This window comes from Mus musculus, chromosome 12, assembly GCF_000001635.26.
Source record: "Mus musculus strain C57BL/6J chromosome 12, GRCm38.p6 C57BL/6J".
In the NCBI taxonomy this organism is placed as follows: Eukaryota; Metazoa; Chordata; class Mammalia; order Rodentia; family Muridae; genus Mus; species Mus musculus.
In genome coordinates, this window is record NC_000078.6 from 114,078,172 (window position 1) to 114,103,031 (window position 24,860).

The window sequence follows — 24,860 nt, forward strand, 5'->3', positions numbered from 1 at the left end:
GATAAGGATGAGAATGTTTAGGAGAATAGGAGAAAATATAGATCAGATCATAGAATTCACTTTACAGTATATTTAAAATGTCTTATAATTATAACCTATAAGACAAAAGGCTATATATATTAAACCCCTAGTTAGAAACCAGCAACAAAAGATGGAATTAATAAGATAACATAATATCATGTATAGATGGTATAAGAATGATATCAAATCATATAAGAAGGAGCCTGATATGGCTATTTCCTGAGAGGTTCTACCAGCACCTGACCAATACAGATGCAGATACTTACAGCCATCCATTAGACTGAGCTCAGGGACACCAATGGAAGATCTAGGGGAAAGATTGGAGGAGCTGAAGGTCATTGTAACCCCCTAAGAAGAACAACATCTATTAAATAGACCACCCAGAGCTTCCAGGGACTAAAACACCAACCAAAGAGTATTCATGGAGGGAACCAGGACTCCAGATACATATGTAATAGAGGATGTCCTTATCTGACATCAATGGGAAGGCAGGGAGGCTTATTGCCCCAGTGTAGGGAGATACTAGAGTGGTGAGGTGGGAATAGGTTAATGGGTGGAGGGGCACCTTCATAGAGTCAAAAAGAAAGTTGAGGGGGGATGGGTTTGGGAATTAGTGGAGGGGTAACCTGGAAGTAGGATATAATTTAAGAAGTGAACAAACAAAATGATTATTAATAATAATGTATTAGGATTTATCATTCCTGGATATATTAATTTATACCACATTGTTGTAATTTAACTAATTTAGAAAGAGAAGAATTATTTTACTAAACAAATTCTTATAGATTATTCATAGAAATAATAAAATTTAAATAATACTTACAATGATTTATAGGCCTGAGTTCCCAGGCTTAGGATAATTTTCAAGGAATATGACTCATCATTAGAAGTTAATACTGTAGTGTTAAAAGGGTCGTTATTTACCTGGACTGTCTTGGATTTATCTATTTTCTACATAAACATCTAGTAACCACTAAGTGCTGCCAGCCTGAGAAAAGCTGTTATAACATGATTGCTTAGGTTGAAATGATTTGTAGAAATTTATGAGTAAGGGCATAGAATTGGTCAGGCAGTGGCGGCACATTCCTTTAATCCCAGCATTTGGGAGGCAGAGGCAGGCAGATTTCTGAGTTCAAGGACAGACTGGTCTACAGAGTGAGTTTCAGGACAGCCAGGGCTATATAGTGAAAATCTGCCTTGAAAAATGAGGGGAAAAAAGGACATAGCATTGATGATAATAAGATATATTCTATCTGTACTTAACTTTTAAGCCCAAGCATACTAGAAATGTGTGCTTGACATAAAATAATATTATCCTTTTCCCTTGAACTCATAAATTTTTTAAATTTGTATAAATAAAGAAAATTTCTGATGTCTAGTAAGTCAGTGTTGCCAAGCATCTCTGTCTTGGTGTCTGACTCTAATTCACATTGTCTAATCATATCCTTACATCCTATTGGGAACCTAATCACTGCTGAGTCTGGCCCCAAGCAATGTCTCTCCATCTTTACTTCTTACATATTAAGTATTGTCATGATTCCCAAATAAGTTGAAAACTCTACAAAAAGTAAAACTATAGTTCAATTCTTTTAATAAATATACATGAAAAATTCTTAACAAAATGACTACAAATCAAACAGGATCATATTAAGATTATGCATTATATACATATATGCATATATATATATATATATATATATATATAAGATTATACATTATAACAAAGTGGACTTCTTCCTAGAAATATAAGGTTGGTTCAACATACATTTATCAATCAATATGATACACCACATGGATAAATACATATTTATTTTAATTGGTACTAAAAAGGCACTTATGCAAAGGCAGCATACCTTCAAGAAAAAGACTAGTAGAGTTTAGGAAAAGATGTGTCTCAAACTAATAAAGGCTACATATAACAAACTTATAGGCAAATATATATAAAATAGAGGCAAATGGCAAACATTTTTATAAATAATAAAGATAAAGAATATATACCTTCATTTCTCTTATATTTATAGCATTTATAATTTGTATATTACACTTATAAAACATAGGAATAAAATGTATGAGAATAATAATTAATGAAGGCAGACACTATTTGTAGAGATTGTTCTCAAACCTATAAAAAATACAGTAAAATTTCAGGATAAAGTGCTACTTTTCAAACAAATGTAACATACAAAGCCAAGACAACATGCCTTTCTGATTCCAGAATTATTAATCTTATAGTAATAAACTCCAATGATAATAATATGAATGATTTTGCAAACAAAGAATTTGAAAGAGTGAATGAACTATGGTCAAACAACACAAACTATCCCAGAAGTTCAGAATACCCAAGATTCATTCACAGAACACATGAAGCTCAAGAAGAAGGAAGACCACAGAGTTAATACTTCCAACCATCTTAGAAGAGGGATCAAAACACACATGGTAGGAGATATAGAGATAAAATTTGGAGCAGAAACTGAAGGAAAGGCCATCCATTGACTGTCCCACTTGAGAATAACACCCATATACAGTTATCAAACCCAGACACTATTATGGATGCCAAGAAGTGCTTGCTGACAGGAGCCTGACATAGCTGTCTCCTGAGAGGTTCTGCCAGTGCCTGACAAATACAGAAGTGGATGCTCACAGCCTTTCATTGGACTGAGCACAAGGTCCCTGATTGAGGAGCTAGAGAAAGGCCCCAAGGAGCTGAAGGGGTTTACAGCTCCATAGAAGGAACATCAATATAAACCAACCCGTACCCCTAGAGCTCTCAGGGGCTAAACCACCAACCAAAGAGTATACAAGGAGGGAATAAAGGCTTCAGACATATATGTAGCAGAGGAAGGCCTTGTCAGACATCAAAGAAAGGAGAGACACTTGGTCTTGTGAAAGCTCAATTTCTCAGTGTAGGGGAATACCAGGATAGGGAAGCAGGAGTGGGTGATTTAGTGAGAAGGATGAGGGTGGATGTGATAGAGGTGTTTCAGAGGGGATATGAGGAAAGGACATAATAGTACTACCGGAGGATCCAGCACTACCTCTCCTGGGCACATATCCAGAAGATGTTCCAACTTGTAATATGAACACATGCTCCACTATATTCATAGCAGCCTCATTTATAATAGCCAGAAGTTGGAAAGAACCCAGATGTTCCTCAAGAGAGGAATGGATACAGAAAATGTGGTACATTTACAACAATGGAGTACTACTCAGCTGCTAAAAACAATGAATTTATGAAATCCTTAGGCAAATGGATGGACCTGGAGGCATCATCCTGAGTGAGGTGACCCAATCACAAAAGAACACATATGATATGCACTCACTGATAAGTGGATATTAGCCCAGAAACTTAGAATACCCAAGACACAATTTGCAAAACATATGAAACTCAAAAAGAATGAAGACTGAAGTGAGGATACTTCGCCCCTTCTTAGAACTGGGAACAAAACAACCATGGAAGGAGTTACAGAGACAAAGTTTGCAGCTGAGACAAAAGCATGGACCATCCAGAGACTGCTCCACCCAGGAGTCCATCCCATAATCAGCCACCAATCACAGATACTTTTGCATATGCCAGCAAGATTTTACTGAAAGGACCCTGATATAGCTGTCTCTTGTGAGGCTAGGCCAGTGCCTGGCAAACGCAGAAGTGGATGCTCAGAGTCAGCTATTGGATGGAACACAGGGCCCCCAGAAAGTACCCAAGGAGCTGAAGGGGTCTGCAAACCCATAGGTGGAACAACAATTTGAACTAATCAGTACCCCTAGAGCTCGTGTCTCTAGCTGCATATTTAGTAGAAGATGGCATAGTCGGCCATCATTGGGAAGAGAGGCCCCTTGATATTGCAAACTTTATATGTCCCAGTACAGGGGAAACACCAGGACCAAGAAGTGGGAGTGGGTGGGTAGGGGAGCGGGGGTGGGTATAGGGGATTTTGGGATAGCATTTGAAATGTAAATGAAATAAATACCTAACAAAAATTGAAAAAATTGAAATGTAAATAGAGGAAATATCTAATAAATGATAATGAAAAAGAACTCTAAGATAACAACATCATCAATGGCAAGAAATTAAAAAAGAACTGAATATAAAGGAAGAAATTCAAACTATAAAAATTTAATATGTCAAATAAGGACTAACTAAAATTATGCCAATATTTAAAATCTTAATAAATCTAAAAATAACAACCCCTCAGTAGGAAGTCTTATCAATAGACTGAACCATGAAAAACATCTCAGCTTCATAGCTGCACATCAATTACAGGTATTTAGTCACTCAAGTTCAGTGAGAAAAAATTTAAATATGTACGAATATGACATTACAATGCTTGGAGATGCTATGAAAAGACCCAGCCAATCTCTGAGTTACAGCAGAGGATAAAGAATAAAATATCATGTCAAGACACAGAGAATATTTTCAATAAATTAATGAAGAAGCCATGGGAAGAGGTCAATAAAGAGAAATTGCCAGAGCTGATGCATCAGTTTCCATGTCCAGGTTCATGGTCTGACTTCCATCAATGACAGAATGTTACTTAGTATTATGAGGTGAAATTAATTCTTTCTAATGCAATATGTTTTGGTCATAATAGTTTGTCACATCATTCAAAACCTAACTAACCATCTTAAGTCATACCACAAGTTTCAAAACATATAGAAAAATTGAAATAATATCCAGCATTTTATTCAACTTCAATGGAATAAAGCTGCATATCAAGAAAAAGTAACTACAAAAAATTCATAAACTCATAGAGATTAACAACACACTGGTAAATGACAACTGTGTGCAGAAATAAATCAAGAAGAATATTTGCAAATTTCTAGAACAGAATAAAATAAAGTCACATTATACCATAGTGCCAAGTAAATATATAAAATTAATTTATTTTAATTACATATTTAATATTAATAGTAAATTATATACCACTAATATTATAATAACTAAAGATTGCTCATCTTAAGCCTTTGGGAAACAAAAAGAAACCAAAATCCTAAACAGTAGATGGGAAGCTATAATAAAAATCATGGCTGAAATTACTAAAATGGGACCCAATGAACAGTTAATACAAAGAATCAATGAAAATACGTAAGGGTTTTTTGAAAGATAAACAAGATTGACAAATAGGAAGAAAAGATCACCAAAAGAGACAGAAAGCACAAATTAATATAATTAGAGATCAAAGTGGAGACATTAAAACTGTCAATGGGATTCAAAAATAATTAAGGACACACTTTACAACCTTTTATTCATTGGGGAAACTTCCAAGACTCAATGTGAGTGACCTTAATCAAAATGAACAGCAGTGGGGATATGGAACCTGAGGAGATCATCTCCAGTTTCCAGACAGGACCCCCAGTGGAGGGATGGGGACTCCAACCCACATACAGAACTTTTGACTCCAATTTCCCCTATCTAATAGAAATGCAGTGGCAAAAATAGAGCAGGGACTGAAGGAATGGCTGACCAGTGACCAGTTCAAATTGGAAACTATCATGGGTGGGCAGGAATCTCTGACACTATTACTGATACTATGTTGTGCTTATAGTCAAGAGTCTAGCATGGATGTTTTCTGAGAGACTCTACCAGATGATGACTGAAACAGATGTAGATACTCAGAAACAAGAATTGTACAAAGGATAGAGACCACTATGGAAGAGTTAGGGGAAGGACTGAAGGAACTGAAGGGAAAGGTAACCCCATAGGAAGACCAAGAGTGTCAACTAAACTGGACCTCTTGGATCTTTCAGAGACTGAACCACCCACCAAAGAGTGTTTACTGGATGATGTGAGGTCCCAGGAACATATATAACACAGGGCTGCATTGTCTGACTTAAGTGGGAAAGGACAGGCCTAGTCCTGTAAAGAGACTAGATGCCCTAGCTTGAAGGTATACCAAGGGGCACCCTATCCGAGGAGATTAAGGAGAAAAAGAACTCTTAAAGGATTGAAAGCAAAGGGGGAGTAATATTTTGATATAAATAAATAAAACAATTAGTAAATAAAAAACCTATTCATTAAACTAGAAAATCTAAAAATAAAATTACAGGGATTTCTACATGTATGTTTGTGTATGTTTGTTTGGGTGTGTGTGCATGTGTGTGTTTGTATGGTTTTGAGTTATATCACTAACTATAAATATAATCTAATTATACATTTATATTTATTAACCATAAGACCAACAGTTTGGCTCTTAATGCCATTTTCTATATTGGAAAATAGCAATGAACTGAGCCATCATCCTGAAGTGCACAATACAGAAATATCTACTCCAATTCTGCTCATTACATAATTCACTACAAAACTGGAGACATTTAACAATATCAGACCATAGTCCTATTTACAGAGGATGACCTACACATTCTCATCTTAAGTTTCATATTCACCTGACTTCTACATGCTTATAGCATTTACAGTGAGGTATTGTAGCCTGGCTATAAATAGAATGCTTTTTATGAGATAGAGGAGAAGTAGACATTAGATGTAAATAGAGACTCAGTCAGATAAGTTGTAGGAGATTGTTGCAAATCAGGAACACACACACACACACATATGTATATATATATATGTATTGCAATTCAGATCTCACATATAAAATCCTTTCTTAATTTGATGAATCAAGAGCATCAAACCCCACAGTGAGCAAGTCAATGTCATAACTCTAGGCCAGTGAAATAGTTTTCATTCTTCCAGATAAACAGTTCTCTCCCATTAAAGCAAGAATTAGGGCCAGCGAACATAGGGTCATAGAAATGGAAGCAAATCTGTGGCTATTATGATACTTGGTGTGCTGGTGAATAGTACTACTACCATCCCCACTCTTTGATTCCTAGAGGATGAATACTGGATAAAAGTACAATTAACATGTATTAGAATTTAGTTAAGAGCAAAAACTGCCTTTTGCAGAACTTTGCTCTCTGCACTGCTGTCAGTTAGTAGACCCCATAACCATGTCTTTAAACGAAGAATCACTTGTATCTCTACATATACAATTGTTGTTCAATAAGTTCACAGAACATCCCATCATTTTAGAAAATTTATTTTTACATTCACATTTGTTCTATATGTTCATTTGAGTCAAAGCATAAAAGATGATTCTTAGAAATGAATTAATATGTGTAGCAAGAAACTCAAAGCCTGACCCAGATGCTTTGGGACAGATGTATACTGTGGGCAGAAATTTTGTACAATAGGGTTCATTTCTATTTGAGTGTGGTAGTGTAGAGCCAAAGAAAATATGTCAATCATACCAGGCAGTATCCCCAAGAGCTCCTGGCATATATACTCAACTCTCAAAACCATAGTTGATGGATGTGACATCATCATATTATGAACAGATATAGGTGAATTATATGTCCTTGTTAAAATTTAACTTATCAGTCTTATACACAGATTTGAAAATATCACTGGGATTGAATACATCCTTATCAATAAATAAGTACTTTATCAATAAATAAGTACAGGACTTTCCTCAAAGAGATTAAGATGTAGTTTATTCTGAAGTCAAATATTGGGCATGACACATCTGAATACAGATTTAATTTTCCTTACAATCCATGTTTCAACATGGTCACAGTTAAATGATTACTTTACATTTCCAGATGAAATACAAATTGAAGAATTTTTCAAACACGATGATGTAAACAAGGAATTTTCAAAAACAAGGTGGGAAGATCTCAGCTATAGGCCTTGGATATTTTTCGAGATCATTTAATATTTTCTCCATTTATTTATTTATGCATTTATTTATCTATATTTTTGCTTGTTTATTCACTTTATACCCAGAATGCAGCTTCTCTTTTCCTCTCAGTCCCTCTGACAGAGGCCCCTTCCTGTCAGAAGTGGGAGGGTAGGTCTGAGTACTTACCCAACCTGGTACCTCAAGGAACTTCAGGAATAGTAACATCCTCTCCCACTGAGGCCAGACAGGCTAGACTAACTAGGAAAACCTTATTCACAGTCAGGCAAAAGAGTCACATTAAACCACTAATCCAGAATTTGGATAAAGCCAAGCTGCATATCTGCTGGAATACACACACACACACACACACACACACACACACACACACACACACACACACACACACACACACACACACACATACACACACACACACACATTCAGGGGGCTTAGTGATCTCTTGAAGGTCCATGTTAGTTGACACTTTTGGTCTTCTTGTGGAGTCTCTATCCACTCCTGTTTCCAAAATCTTTCCTGCAACTCTTACATAAGACCTCTCAAACTCTGTCTAATGTTTTTCTGTGGGTTTATGCATCTGTTTTGGTCACCTGATTGGTGGAGTCTCTCAGAGGACAGTTATGCTAGGCTCTAGTTTGAACATATAACTGTATAATTAATAGTGTCAGTGTCTGAGTAGGTGAGTTTAGATGAGAGCCCTAAGAGTGGGGGAAATGGAATCGAACACCCTAAAACCTTCAAAAAAATTTGTCCTGACTTCAAGAAGTGCAAGAACTTAAATGGAGAAGAGACTGGGGTAATGGTCAAACAATGGCTGGCCTAACCTGAAACGCATCCCATGGGCAAAAGAACACTTAAACTAGTGCTTTCATGAACTAATTCAAAAATCAGAATTGCCTGTTAGTTATAGAATTTTAGATTAGACATAGTTTGTCAAAGAATGTCTAATAATGGGATAAAAGGTCATCTAAGATAAATTGTTAATTAGGCTCCAGAACTAAATCATTCAACTGCCTCCACAATCATTGAAATAAGTTTTGAAGGATTTAGTAGTCAAGTGAAACTTCTCCCTAGGAGCTTTATTTGTCTCCCAACACCCACCTGCAAAACTCTACAGAGGTCACAGCTGCATCCACACTGGTATGCTAGAAAATGGCTTCAATCCTAGATTCAGAATTGCAGGGTTAGAAAGTGTACATTCTGGTCAATGACGAATGCTGTAGAGTGAAAAGATGAATTAAAATATAACATTCTGTCAGATCATGAGGCTCATATCCTATGGAGAAGAGGAGACTTAAGAACACAGAGTGATTATAGGTAACTGAGCCTGCTGGTCTCAACTCCATTATGATCCCATTGATCCTCAAACCCTGGGCAAAACAGGTAAGTAAACCAAGTCTTTGGATTGAGTCTGAAGGGAAAAGAACCATCAGTTCTAATGAACGTTCTCACGGCTGTGCTTCTGTCAGTGAGGCAATATATTTCTCCCAAAAGTTGAAACATTTAATTCGGTTTATGAGATTTCATTACAAAAATTTAAAAGGAAGTCCCCAAACTTGCAAAACTTTTTGGAGACATCACAGATTACTAGATAAATTTAATGTAAATAAGATTTCTGAGAATCCAAGAAAAGGAAAAGAAGACAAGGGACCAGGGTTCAGATATGTCTACACCTACTCTTGATATCTATTCACTGAAGTTTTTGACTATTTGTGCTCTGGGTCTGTGATCAGATTTTAACTGTGCACACTGTGAATGGCATATGTGCTTCTATTACATCTATGTCGTATATACCCAAGACAACCTTTCATTCTGTAGCTATTTTTAACAACACAACCACAAATACCAGAGATGCCTGATGGATGAGGTGCCCTTCCGACTATGAAGTGATCATTCCTGTTCCCATATATCATGATCCACACTATATTCCTTAACCATGTGGTTCTGACACAAAGCTCACAGAGGATCCAAAGAACAAACAAGAACCCTACACATGGCTGACCATTAGTGCTATAAAGGTGAGCACTTTTCTAACTCAGTATCAATCAGACAGGCCCTAAAGAAAGTATTTTTGCAGAGCTGATGGAAAGTTTACCTAGTTGAAATTTCCTATGTAGGAAAAAAACAGCTTTGTATGAATTTTGAGTAGGAAGGCAATTCTCACATGTCATGATTTTAAAAATGTCTTATAATCTACTCAGAATAAAGCAAACAAAAGATGTAGGACAAGTGAAGAATTATTCTTACTTTACATGAAAGAACGGTTAATTATTAAAGAGCAAAAGTGATTGTCTGTAAATGACAAAGTGCTATAGTCAAAGTCCTTCCTGGATAGGCCTCACTGACACAATATTCTGGTCCAAGTTGACATGAGTCATGAGTAACTACACAATGATAACAGAGAATTAGGTACAGTACTCTAGAACTCAGAGCACAACAGAATATACTATTCATAGATCTCTCCAAAATTATACATCATAAAGGTGACTTCAGTCCAGACATGGCAGAGCAAATACTGTCCACTATCCATAGAATAATATGACATTCTTACTCCCAGATTGCTCGTTTCTACCCGATTTCTCTTGAAATAAATACCACCAGAAATAACAGCAGAAGAATCCACATACAAACTGAAATACAATTAGGAAATACAAACTGAGTACATTCTACAAGACTTCCCCAAGCCAATGTCAAAGACAAAGCTGAGCAAATAAGTGGTAACCTGGTTAATGTCTGAACCATACACATATACCACAAAGTCAGAGAATGAATGTACTGTTTTAACAAAGGCAAACTTGTGAAAGAATGATTGAAATCATTAAGAAAATATATCTACAAAGAACAGTTGATTCTGACCTGAGCCTTATATGATTAGTACTTAAAGAGAAGATTGAAATTTGAGACCTGTTTGGTTTTATAGGACAATGACCCTGACCACACCTCCCTCTTGGTACTCTCTGAATCCAGAACACTGTCCTTTCAGAGAATACCACTTAGGCTATGTCCTGAGTTTCATAATGGAAAGGTCTACATCAGTTTCATGAGCTCTTTTGGCATCTGATGCTCCTGGACAGTTATTTCTGCACTCACCAGCAAATTTACTCATCTTATTATTATGTAATAACTTACATCCAAGAATATAATCTTTCAAGATAACATAGGATCCTACAACCTTAAATGTGGAAATGATCCAAAGGAAAATTTCAGATGGAGAAGCAGCCCAGAGAAGCTAAAACCATGTCTATTATGCTTATATTTGGTTTTTGGTTGACCAAGAACCCTGTCTGAACTGAGAAACCACACAATGTTCCTGAGAATCCTTCATGGAAGTTTGACTCCAGGCTCAGAATGAAATGACATCAGTTTCCCTGTTGTTCAGAAGTTGGATAGTATAGTCTGTATCTCATTTTCTCCCTTATTTAATTTTTTACTCACATTATATCTCAATCCCTTCTCTGCTCCTACTCAAGCCCTTATTGATCCCTCCCCAGTTGCCTTCTCCATTTCTTCTCAGGGAAAAAAGAAGTCTCCAATCTGTTTATTTGGAGGCATGAAATTTTATTTTTTGTATGATCTCTTGAAATGGGAAGTGCCCTTCTCACATAGGAAGCATACTCTGTAATCACCCCCCAGCTGTGTTTGTAATTAAATCAAGGACTCAAGATCTTTTTCTAAAATCTACAGGACCCATCTGATATAGTATTCTCTGAAAGTGAATCCAGCGGCTGCACAAGAATGTCTTACAGAACCCTGGAGCTTTAACAAGCTTCCCCAAGACTCCATAAGCTGCAACTCATATTATACACCTATAAATACATATAATTCTGGTCTAGGTACTCAAAGAGATGTGCACTGATCCTCCTAATAATAACTACTGCCAGTGATAATCACAGAATGGGAACATGGGAATCTAAATTTGGACTCTTCTGCCAGAGCTACAGGGTCAGTGTTAAACTGGATTTAATAGTCATAGTCTAGCCCTATTTGTGTATCCTGCTGCTATAGACTGACAAGCAAGTAGAAACCTTGAGGTGAGTAATAGTCAGGGTAAAGAATTTGTCTTGTTAATGATTTATAGACAGTGAATTCTTTTAAGAAAAATGAACATTTTAGTTATTGTTGATGGGATATCCCTTTTTTATCAATTAGCCAGAGAATAAGAGAATCAATTTTATGATAATGTAATAGATAATTCCCAAGAGTTTTGAATTCATTGTCAAAAGAACCACATATATTCCTTATTATATACATAAAAGTCTTCATATTATACTATAAACAAAGCTACTCAACCTAGCTTGCTGTCTTAGTTAGGGTTTTACTGCTGTGAACAGACACCATCACCAAAGCAAGTCTTATAAAAAACAACATTTAATTGGGGCTGGCTTACAGGTTCAGAGGTTAAGTCCATTATCATCAAGAGGGGAGCATGGTAGTATCTAGGCAGGCATGGCACAGAAGGAGCAGAGAGTTCTATGTCTTCATCCACTTGCCAAGTAGGTAGCAGAAACAGCTATGATGAACAAATATTTGATGGAGAAGAAGGAATGAGAGAAATATGGAGTTTTGCATGAGCTGTGGAGAGAAGCAAAACTAGAAACAGGATGTCTGTGCCAGGTATGAGAGAGGGTTGAGATCCTGTGAAACATGTATTTGCCCAGTAGGTTTAGGAGGTAGTATGTAGAAGCCTGGAGCTTGTGTAGACAGACAGCCATTGAACATGCTACCCAGCTGTGGAATTTTTCTGGTTCTGGGCAAAAAGTGATGCTGAAAATGAAGAAAAATTCCAATTTGGATTAGATATTCTTGAAGGGACCATCATTGTTCATGATATCGCTGGAGGCCATATAGGGGACTGTGGTCAATGCTGCTGCTTTAGGCCATGATGAAAGTCAAGATCTATGTGGATGTTTGAAGTTTGTGACTGATAGAAGCTATATTTATGTCTGGGTGCCATGCTGCCACCAGGAGCCATATTGATGTAGGTGGGCTATGTTGCCCACTGTGTCCATGCTGATGTTTGGGTCTCTGCTGGTACATCTGGATCCATGGTACAACTACAAGTGCAGTCCATGTTGATGTCTATAGCCAGTGTTTACACAAGATGCCATGCATATGTCAATTGTCTGTGCTGCTTTCTGAAGACCTGTTTATGTATATGGGCTCTGCTCAGGCTACAGGCCATAGTGAATGATCTTCACTGTCATCTGGGGAACAGGATGGGCTCAATATTCCTGCTCAGCATAACATAAATAACTGACTCTAAGGACATTCATGTGGATCATGAACCATTGAAGTATGGTTCACATTAAGAAAGATTGGTGTGGTAAATGGATTTTCACTGGGAATAAAACCTATATGCACAGTTGCCAGGATGGAACACAGAATATATTTCTTCACACAACTTTAAGTGTCAAATCTCACCATCCTGCTGCCTAACCTAGAAATATTATACCTTCTCTGTCTAAATCTCAATCACGTCTTGATTTAAGACATCCGGTGTCTCATGGAATTATAAATGGAAGTATGTATTAGTAGTAAATAGAAGGATGTCTGCATACCCAATGAGAGTTGTCCACAGTCCATGAGCAAACAGGTTCTCAACATACATAGATCATCCTCTACTTGGGTCAGGAGGTACAGGTTAGTAGTTCTTTGCCTGAGGGGAAACCACAAAATAAAAGGACAGTATCATTTATATCCATGGGCATCTACTACCAGGTTCAGATCCAAGTTTTCTTTGCTCATAGTATCCATCCTTCAGTTTTCTCAATGCAACATGCATTTTATATCCTCTATACTTAAATCTTTACTTATATTGCAATAGCCTAGATTTCAGTACCATGTTCATATAACTGTTAAATTTTGACATAATTCATCATGTATCTATTTCTCAACAGTAGTTTATGTTTGAATGTCTTTGTCTCTAGTACATACCAATTCTGCTGGTGATGGAGTAAGTAACCAAATATAGAACAATTGATAGAGTATCTGTGTGTATTCTCGCAGATCTTTTCCCTACTTTTGTAGATGCAGTTGGGACAGAACACTCACATCACTGGTGAAATGAAAAATTAAAGTATATGATTTATAAATTAGCTCTCACATCTATAATATAATTTCCTAATGAGAAAAAATGAGGACTTACAAAATTTGGGGCTGTGATTTAATCTTTTTAGTAAATCAACTTTTATATCTAGGAAAATTGGATATATTCATGTAAATTATAAACACAATGGATTGCTCCCATTCCCATGGATCCTTCTACATAGAAATTTATAGCTGTGTCTTCACGAAGCACTCTTGTCTTTCTGGATCCGATTTAACCAAATTCAGGCTCCTTTTATTGCATGACATGCCATGAGTGATAAAGAGATGTATTTGCTATAAGCTTAGTGAATGACAGTTGTGGAGTAGAACAAGAGAATAGAAGCTCAGAGAGTACATTTGGGGTTGCTGTGTGTACTAACATATGACTTTTACAGAAACATGGTAATCCCCAAATATATGCTGCATATCAGTGTGTAGATGCATTCATTTTGATATAAAACTCAGGATGATAGAAAAATACATTTCACTCCCGAAAAAGATTGTCTTTGATTTGAAAATTTCAAATGTCCCAATACTTTATGTACATATATGTATGTGAACTTCTTTAACTACCACATATACTTAAGCTGTGCTAAAAGGCATTGTTAAAATCAAGTTAGCAGTCACAAAATATTTTGCATATTATAGATGATTTTGTTTACATGAATTCTCTTCCAAGTGTTGGGGCTGTAGTCTCCTGCCATCCATTCTCTCTAGAGAAACCCAGTGTTACAAGACCATAAGGATCAGTCTCCACTGTCACAGAACATTGAGTAGCTTGAACCTTTATTGGGAACAAAAATAAATATCTGGAAGGGCTTGGTGCAGGCTCTAGGACCTCTGCAGTCTTATTATCAGCTTCAACCTTTTATTTCAACTTCATGGCAATTTGGTTTCAACTATGGTATATTTTAAATTAATTTAAAAGACTCTCACTATAATTGGAGGGGGGAATGCTATTTTAAAAAAGAAAGAATATTACTGTTAATTATTCAGAGATAATTTCTACAAATACCCTTTTTTAAATTCATCATTCCATTTGTTTGAATCACAAACTATCTCCAAGTTTCTGGTTATCCTTCACAAACCACCCATCCCACATCTATATGCCTATATGAGGGTGTTCCCTCCACCCACCCACCCTAATCTCACCCCACCATTCCAGCACCTCCTTACACTGAGTCATCAAATCTGCACAGGTACAAGAGCCTCCCCTCCCTCTGATGTCAGACAAGACCATCTTCTGCTACATATATAACTGCAGCCATGGATCTCTCATTGTACTCTCCTTGGATGGTGATCTAGTCCAGGGCACACTGGATAGTCTGGCCTGCCAACATTGTTCTTCTTTCAACTGTAAAATATGAGTGATAACCTGCAAGTATACACTTCTTTGAAATGTGTGTTATTTGTCTGCATATAATTATATTTGTTGTGAGGCAAGTAAATGAAACTACTGCAGTTAGGGTTGTTTGTGGACATCTGCTGTCTATAGTAATTGCTTGTAGGCCGACTTTTCCCACCATGCCTATGGTCTCTATCTTTCCACCTTCTGTTATAAGTCTGTAGAACCCTGGGTTTTTCATCTTCTCTGAGATTACAATAGACTCTGATGTTACTATCTCATATATGATGAATATCTCATATATGATATTCAGAATTGTGTGACAGTTTAGTATATTTAAACTGATATTTGTCATATTAACAGTATTTATACAACAAATTAAAGATGCTATGAAATGGTCCCTCTTCCTTTCATCAATCTGGTCTGTCACAATCTCACTGAGATCGTTCTGTGACTGACCATATATGACTATTATATGTGTTGTCAGTAATCTCATAATTGTGGCCAAACATCAAGGAGAGAATGCTTCCTCTGGTTGCTTCTGGACACAGCTGAACCACCTTCTCCTCATGGTTTCTGACACCCTCAGGATGTGGTTTTTACACTGTGTCTTACACAGAAATATGTAGCCGTGTCCTCATTTTTGAGGTTGTTGATCTGCAAATAGGCAGTGCTGGCAGAGGTCTCCAAAGAGAAGGCAAACCGTCCCTTGAACTCTTCAGCATATGTTGGCTCTCCAGTGTCGGTGTATATCATGCCCATCCACTTGAAACCCTTTCCTGGAGCCTGCTTCACCCAGTGCATTGGATATTCTGTGAAGGTATACCCAGAAGCCTTGCAGGAGATCTTGACTGTCTCTCCAGGCTTCTTCAGCTCAGGTCCAGACTGCACCAACTGGATCTGTGCTTGGGCACCTGTGAAAAGAACACAGGGAGTTGAGTATTCATGGAACTGCTTCAATTCCCCTTGGAACTCTTTTTTTCTGATGTCTTACTTTGGGCAGCTGCTATCAGGAATAGCAAGGTCCACACCCAATCCATGATGTCTAAGACTTGGGCTCAGTGGTGCCTTAAGACTAACTGGTCACTCCCTTGCTGGTATGTGAGGTGAGCCTCAGATTTCTACTCTAAAGTCTTCTCTAGATTTGCATATGACTGGGCTTCCTAAGTCACATTGAACTAGACTGGATACACAATCAGATTTACAAAGATCCCTGACCCTATATAGCTGAGCCTGTGCCTTATCTTAGCTGATGTTTATTAGTTCATGCTGATTGTGCTGTCCTCTGAGTCCTCTACTTGAGCTGGGTTTACATCCTGATGTCCTCACCCATACACCTCACAGCCTCAGTGCTCATTCCTAAGCCTTATACATATAACAGGGTAACAGTGGCCCATTAGTGACCACTCATTAGGTAGCTGTCCTGCTCTGTGCTCAGATGTAGTGGCTTCATCATTTCCAGTGGATACTGCTCTTAATACTGAAACCTTTGCATCAGTACTTCCTTGCCTCCAGAATCAAAATGGATTCTATTCCTGAACTCTTGATGGTCCTCTGCTCTCCCATACCAGTGACAGAATTTTCCTTGTGAAATTTGCAGAAATAGAAAATAAACATTTCACTTTAAAATTTTAAAACGTGGGTTTTCATTTTACATAAGACAGGGTAAAACTTTGAAAAAGTACAATTGGGAACATGGGGAGGTTTGGGAAGTGTCATATAGTTACATTAATATAAAAGATAAAAATTGTTACAGTGAAAATGGTGAAACATGTGTTATAATAAAAATAGTTTAGAGGCCTCATGAGATATATCAACATCGAAGCTCATGTACTGCAGTTCAAATGACCTCAGTTTTATTTTTACCACTGAACAGTTAGGTAGCATAAAACTACTTATAACTCCAACTTCTTCAGTCCTCTTAGGCATCCAGATTCATGTGCACTCACCTACACAAAGACACAAGCTCATTTACAATGGTAAACATTTGAAAAGAAAGAATAGTTTAATAGTAAATCCGTATATCTGAAAACTCATATACTAAAATAAAAACTCTGAATTTGTTTCCTGTAATAGTGTAACTGACAACCTCAATGCTTTAAGTTGAAGAAACTGCAGCTCAAACCTGGGTATTTTGTAAGCTCCTGTAAAACTTTTTCTCTATTTTTAATATTATTTCTGCTCTTAGTGTGGATGTGCATCATAAGAGGAATCTAATTCTGCCTACTCTCCACGTTTAATACTTTCCCATCAGTGCTCATGATGAGACACAAAACCCAACAGTACAGTGTGACATGTACATTCAATTACCAGAAGCAGGATTATGAACAGGGCTGATACTAAAGGTGTGTTGTATTTGACTTAAAGCGAAAAACGTTGTTTAAAGTAGATTGCATTGTGTGCTTATAGTTTGGACTAGATAGACAATTAAAATGGGAGGGAGGACAAAAACAGTGGGAATGAGAGAGGTAATACAAAGAATGATTACAACTGGACTGTGCTCTCAGGCCATACTTTTGAATGCACTATATTCTGATAACACAAATACAGTTTGAAAATAGAAGTTCACAATTGCTAGTTTCATTGGCAGTTTGTGTTTCATACTGGAAAGGAAGACGAAGGCCAGCCTGATAGAAAGTGCTTTCTGGTCTTCTGTGCACCTGCTCAATGATATAAAAAAATATGGAAATTTGGCACCCCCTGCTGTATGACAGTTCCTCTGTAGCATGACAAGGCTCCAACCATTTTAGTCAGAGCACCATAATGGCATCATGCACATTCCTTGTCACTGTGTTAAAGCCACCCTATGATTTAAACTTGGAAAAAGATGAAATCACAAAACTCATAATTTTCTGATAATTTTTATTATACCTCTCAATCATTTCTTTGTGATTTTTTTTTCTCCTTTTTGTGCTTAGATGCCACGATAGGTGATTTTTATTGTCAAACCAACGAGCTGTTCTACTAGAAATAGTTAAGTGCAGCCTTTGCCAGAAATTGATGTTGTATGGCAGGCATGCTTTTTGGCTGATATCCATGTTTCATTGACGACATACCATTCACTTTCTTTTGGGTTTGGGTTACCTCAATCAGGATAGATTTTCTAGTACCATCATTTTCCAGCAAAATACATAATGTCAGACTCTTTAATAGGTGAGGATTACTCTACAGCATAAAGGAAATACATTTTCTCTGACCATTCTTCAACTGAGATAGATTTAGGTTGTTTCCAGTTTCTGGCTATTATGAAGAAGTCCCCTATGAACATAGTGAAATACAGGTCCTTGTGATATTGTGGAGTGGTATAGCTGAGATTTCACATAGAACTATTTCCAGTTTTCTGATGAACCACCAGGTTGATTTTGAGTGGTTCTACCAGTGGGTATTTTCACTAACTATGAAAGACTGGTTGCCTTGCTTCACATCCTTACAGGAATATGCTGTCACTTGAGGTTTTTTTTTTTTTTTTTTTTTTTTTATCTGAATAGTGTAAGGTTGAATCTGAGGGTTGATTGGATTTGCATTTCACTGGTAATTAAGGGATTTCAAACATTTCTTTAAGTGCTTCTTAGCCATTACAGATATTTTTGTTGAGATTACTCTGTTAGCTCTGTACTCCACTTATTGATTTGGTTATTTTGACTGTAGGAGTCTAAATTCTTGAGTTCTTCTTATTTTATTTTTTATTAGATATGTGCTTTATTTACATTTCAGCTGTTGTACTCTTTCCTGGTTTCCTCTCCAAAAGTCCCCTACCTTCTCCCCCTCCCCCTGCTCTCCAACACACCCTCTCTTGCTTCCTGGCCCTCTTTTTCCCCTATACTGGGGTATAGAATCTTCACAGGACCAAGTGCCTCTCCTCCCATTGATGACTGACTAGGCCATCCTCTGCTACATATGCAGCTAGAGCCATGAGTCCCACCATATGTACTCTTTTGTTGGTGGTTTATTCAGCCTATGGAACTAAGGGACAAATAAGCTTTGGTATTATAATATGTAATAGAATTGATGTCAGTCCTAAAATAGTTAGAGGCAATGAAGGAGATTGCTTCATATTCATTAAGCAACATGTCAAAAAGTGAATAATTGTATATGCATATATCCTCATCTCTTCCATGTCTTCCAGTGGCATCTGGATGCCCAAGAATCTGAGAAGCAAATGGCTGTGCCTTCTTTAGGTCTGGGGACCCCCGAGCCAGCTTTGGCTGTCCTGAGCCTGAGACTGTGATTTTCCAGGCCTGGGTGGGGTCCCAGTGCTGTTCTATGGCTCAACACCCACCTGGCTACAGCTTGAGGTAAGCTTGGTCAAACTTGTGCCAACCTCTTGTGAGCAGATGAGATACCTCAACAACATTACATACCCATACATATACACATATATATTATTATATTATATTATATTATATTATATTATATTATATTATATTATATTTATTATACTATATGTGTGTGTGTTTGTGTGTGTTTTTTGGTATGTCTGTTCATGTATAATCAAATGGTGCACTAAAGAGATGTCTACCTTACACTAATGGCACAGACTGATCCCAAGGCAGTGGCTGTGAATTCAAAATCAGGAAGAGGAAACCTTGGATTTTGATATCAATTCTGCCTTAAAATTTTTCACACTAGAAATACCACATGATTTCACTTATTTATAACAACAAAAACTGCAATCTCTCAGAGGACATGTGAATTAGTTCTCACTAGACATTAGAAAGTTTGAAGAGATGGCATTGAAATATGAGTGGCCTTGTGCAGATATATTTTTTGGAAGAAGTCAAAGCATCCTGAAATTCAGGGGTAACTTTAGGTTATGTAATATGTATGTAATTATGTTTCAAACTAGTATCAGATACCTTTAAAGGTCTCTAGAATAAACCTATATTAAATGTTTGAATACATATATCCACTATTCATGTGGATTTTTCACTGCACATCATCTGTGTTACCTTAAATACTCTTTCAAATGAATATATCAAAATTATAAATTGCTGACCTATGTGTCTGATAGGTGTGGCATCTAAACTGTTGTTAATATAGTCCAAATTACATACAAACCACATAATATAAAATACAACAATATATAAAATAATATAAATTATATTATCATTTAAAGTTTCCATATATCAATATAAGGAAACAAATAGACTTTGAGCATAATCAACTTTATTCAAAGCAAAGACAGTTTTCTAAAAATGGATGATGTGAGGCTTAGTGTCAATCCACTAAAATGTCTGCATTTTGTCAGAAAGAAATTAGATGAGGGTATTTGCCAATACAAATTTAATGATTGCTATCAATGAGACAATGATCTTAAGACCATTCAGTCTGGACCTGAGTTGAAAAAGCCTGGAGAGACAGTCAAGATGATCTTAAGACCTCTGGTGGATGGAACACAGCTGCTGCTCTATTCCAATCGCATGGGACCTGAGACTGCATTAAATAAGGAAGTAGAAAACCTGGCCTAATCAGGGGTACAAGTCCCTTCAGGTCCCCGGCAGCACCAGGGTAGGTAGGTTGGGTGCAGTCTTGCGGACACATGCAAGCTACCCACAGGATGCTCCACAGGATCATAAGACCTCTGTGAGTGGATCAAAACTTCTACCATGAGGCAGTTTTGAACACCAGGTATCTGGGCACCTTCCCTGAAAGAAGAGAGCTTGCCTGCACAGAGTACTCTGAACACTGAAACTCAGGAGAGATCTAGTCTCCCAGGTCTGCTGATAGAGGCTAACATAAACACCTGAGGAACAAGATCTAACCAGAGACAACTACAATAACTAACTCCAGAGATTACCAGATACCAAAAGGCAAACGTAAGAATCTTACTAACAGAAACCAAGACTACACACCATTATCAGAACACAGCACTCCCACCCCACCCAGTCCTGGGCACGCCAACACACCTGAAAAGATAGTCCCTGATTTAAAAGCATATCTCATGATGATGGTAGAGGACCTCAAGAAGGACTTTAATAACTAACTTAAAGAAATACAGGAGAACACTGCTAAACAGGTAGAAGACCTTAAAGAGGAATCACAAAAATCCCTTAAAGAATTGCAGGAAAACACGACCAAACAGGTGATGGAATTGAATATAACCATCCAAGACCTAAAAAGGGAAGTAGACACAATAAAGTAAACCCAAAGTGAGGCAATGGTGGGGATAGAAAACCTAGGAAAGAAATCTGGAACCATAGATGCAAGCATCAGCAACAGAATACAAGAGATGGAAGAGAGAATCTCAGGTGCAGAAGATTCCATAGAGAACATCGGCACAACAGTCAAAGAAAATACAAAATGCAAAAAAAAATCCTAACTCAAAACATCCAAAATCCAGGACACAATGAGAAGACCAAAACTACGGATAATAGGAATAGATGAGAATGAAGATTTTCAACTTAAAAGGCCAGCAAATATTTTCAACAAAATTATAGAAGAAAATTTCCCACCCTAAAGAAAGATGCCCATGAATATACAAGAAGCCTACAGAACTCCAAATAGACTGGACTAGAAAAGAAATTTCTCCTGACACATAATAATCAGAACAACAAATGCACTAAGTAAAGATAGAATTTTAAAAGCAGTAAGGAAAAATGTTCAAGTAACACATAAAGGCAGGCCTATCAGAATTACACCATTCTTTTCACCAGAGATTATGAAAACCAGAAGAGCCTGGACAGATGTTATACAGACCCTAAGAGAACACAAATGCCAGCCCAGGCTACTATATCCAGCCAAACTCTCAATTGTCATAGATGGAGAAACCAAAGTATTCCATGACAAAACCAAATTCACACATTATCTTTCCATGAATGCAGCCCTTCAAAGGATAATAACAGAAAAAAACCAATACAAGGACGGAAACCACACCCTAGAAAAAGCAAGAAAGTAATCCCTCAAAAACCAAAAAGAAAACAGACACAAGAAGAGAATGCCAACTCTAAAAACAAAAATAATAGGAAGCAACAATTACTTTTCCTTAATGTTTCTTAATATTAATGGACTCAATTCCCCAATAAAAAGACAAAGACTAACAGACTGGCTACCCAAACAGGACCCAATATTCTGCTGCTTCCAGGAAACCCATATCAGGGAAAAAGACAGACACTACCTCAGAGTGAAAGGCTGGAAAACAATTTTCCAAACAAATGGTCTGAAGAAACAAGCTGGAGTAGCCATTCTAATATCAAATAAAATCAACTTCCAACCCAAAGTTATCAAAAAAGACAAAAAGGGACACTTCATACTCATCAAAGGTAAAATCCTGCAAGAGGAACTCTCAATTCTGAATATCTATGCTCCAAATGCAAGGGCAGCCACATTCATTAAAGAAACTTTAGTAAAACTCAAAGCACATATTGCAACTCACACAATAATAGTGGGAGACTTCAACACACCACTTTCATCAAAGGACAGATTGTGGAAACAGAAACTAAACAGGGACACAGTGAAACTAACAGAAGTTATGAAACAAATGGACCTGACAGATATCTACAGAACATTTTATCCTAAAACAAAAGGATATACCTTCTTCTCAGCACCTCATGGTACCTTCTTCAAAATTGACTATATAATTGGTCACAAAACAGGCCTCAACAGATACAAAAATATTGAAATCATCCCATGTATCCTATCAGACCCCCATGAACTAAGGTTATCTTCAATAACAACATAAATAATGGAAAGCCAACATTCATGTGGAAACTGAACAACACTCTTTTCAATGATACCTTGATCAAGGAAAGAATAAAGAAAGAAATTAAAGACTTTTTAGAGTTTAATGAAAATGAAGCTACAACATACCCAAACTTATGGGACACTATGAAAGTATTTCTAAGAGGGAAACTCATAACTCTGAGTGCCTTCAAAAAGCAACTAGAGAGAACACACACTAGCAGCTTGACAACACACCTAAAAACTCTAGAAAAAATGGAAGCAAATTCTCCCAAAAGTAGAAAGCAAGAAATAATGAAACTCAGGGGCTAAATCAACCAAGTGGAAACAATAAGAACTATTTAAAGAATCAACCAAACGAGGAGCTGGTTCTTTGAGAAAATCAACAAGATAGATAAACCCTTAGCTAGACTCACTAGAGGGCACAGGGACAAAATCCTAATTAACAAAATCAGAAATGAAAAGGGAGACATAACAGATTTTGAAGAAATCCAAAACACCATCAGATCCTGCAACAAAAGGCTATACTCAAAAAAACTGGAAAACCTCGACGAAATGGACAAATTTCTAGACAGATACGAGGTATCAAAGTTAAATCAGGATCAGGTTAACGATCTAAACAGTCCCATATCCCCGAAAGAAATAGAAGCAGCCCGTAATAGTCACCCAACCAAAAAAGGCCAGGACCAGATGGGTTTAGTAAAGAGGTCTATGACAGCTTCAAAGAAGATATAATTCCAATTCTGCACAAACTATTCCACAAAATAGAAGAAGAAGATACTCTACCCACGTCATTTTATGAAGCCACAATTACTCTGATACCTAAACCACAGAAAGATCCAACAAAATTAGAGTACTTCAGACCAATTTCCCTTTTAAATATCTATGCAAAAATACTCAATTAAATTCTCACTAAACGAATCCAAGAACACATTAAAACAATCATCCATCCTGACCAAGTAGGTTTTATTCCAGGGATGCAGGGATGGTTTAATATACAGAAATACATCAATGTAATCCATTATATAAACAAACTCAAAGACAAAAACCACATGATCATCTTGTTAGATGCAGAAAAAGCATTTGACAAAATCCAAAACACATTCATTATAAAAAACTTGGAAAGATCAGGAATTCAAGGCCCATATCTAAACATGATAAAAGCAATCTACAGCCAAGCAGTAGCCAACATCAAATTAAATGGTGAGAAGCTGGAAGCAATCCCACTAAAATCCGGGACTAGACAAGGCTGCTCACTTTCTCCCTACCTATTCAACATAGTACTTGAAGTCCTAGCCAGAGCAATTCGACAACAAAAGGAGATTAAGGGGATACAAATTGGAAAAGATGAAGTCAAAATATCACTTTTTGCAGATGATATGATAGTATATATGAGTGACCCTAAAAATTCCACCAGAGAACTCCTAAACCTCATAAACAGCTTCCGTGCAGTAGCTGGATATAAAATTAACTCAACCAAGTCATTGTTCTTTCTCTACACAAAAGTAAAGAGGCTGAGAAAGAAATTAGGGAAACAACACCCTTATCAAAAGTCATAAATAATATATAATACCTTGGTGTGACTCTAAGTAAGGAAGTGAAAGATCTTTATGATAAGAACTTCAAGTCTCTGAAGAAAGAAATTAAAGAAGATCTTAGAAGATGGAAAGATCTCCCATGCTCATGGATTGGCAGGATCAACATTGTAAAAATGGCTATCTTGCCAAAAGCAATCTACAGATTCAATGCAATCCCCGTCAAAATTCCAACTCAATTCTTCAATGAATTAGAAAGAGCAATCTGCAAATTCATCTGCAATAACAAAAATCCTAGGAACAACAAAAAACCTAGCAAAATCTCTTCTCCAGGATAAAAGAACCACTTGGGAAATCACCATGACTGACCTAAAGCTTTACTATGGAGCAATTGTGATAAAAACGGCATGGTACTTGTATAGTGACAGACAAGTAGACCAGTGGAATAGAATTGAAGACCCAGAAATGAACCCATACACCAATGGTCACTGGATCTTTGAC

General features: G+C 37.0%; 1 pseudogene, 1 gene segment (V, D, J or C) and 1 further gene; all 3 read right to left on the bottom strand.

Moving 5' to 3' along the window:
* Positions 1-24,860, bottom strand: part of Igh (immunoglobulin heavy chain complex) — a 2,751,187-nt gene that overhangs the window by 819,404 nt on the left and 1,906,923 nt on the right.
* Positions 11,216-11,510, bottom strand: Ighv6-2 (immunoglobulin heavy variable V6-2; annotated as a pseudogene). The gene is given in 1 exon segment: positions 11,216-11,510. A coding segment is annotated over 1 exon segment (295 nt).
* On the bottom strand, positions 15,757-16,050 carry Ighv9-1 (immunoglobulin heavy variable 9-1). The segment is given in 1 exon segment: positions 15,757-16,050. A coding segment is annotated over 1 exon segment (294 nt).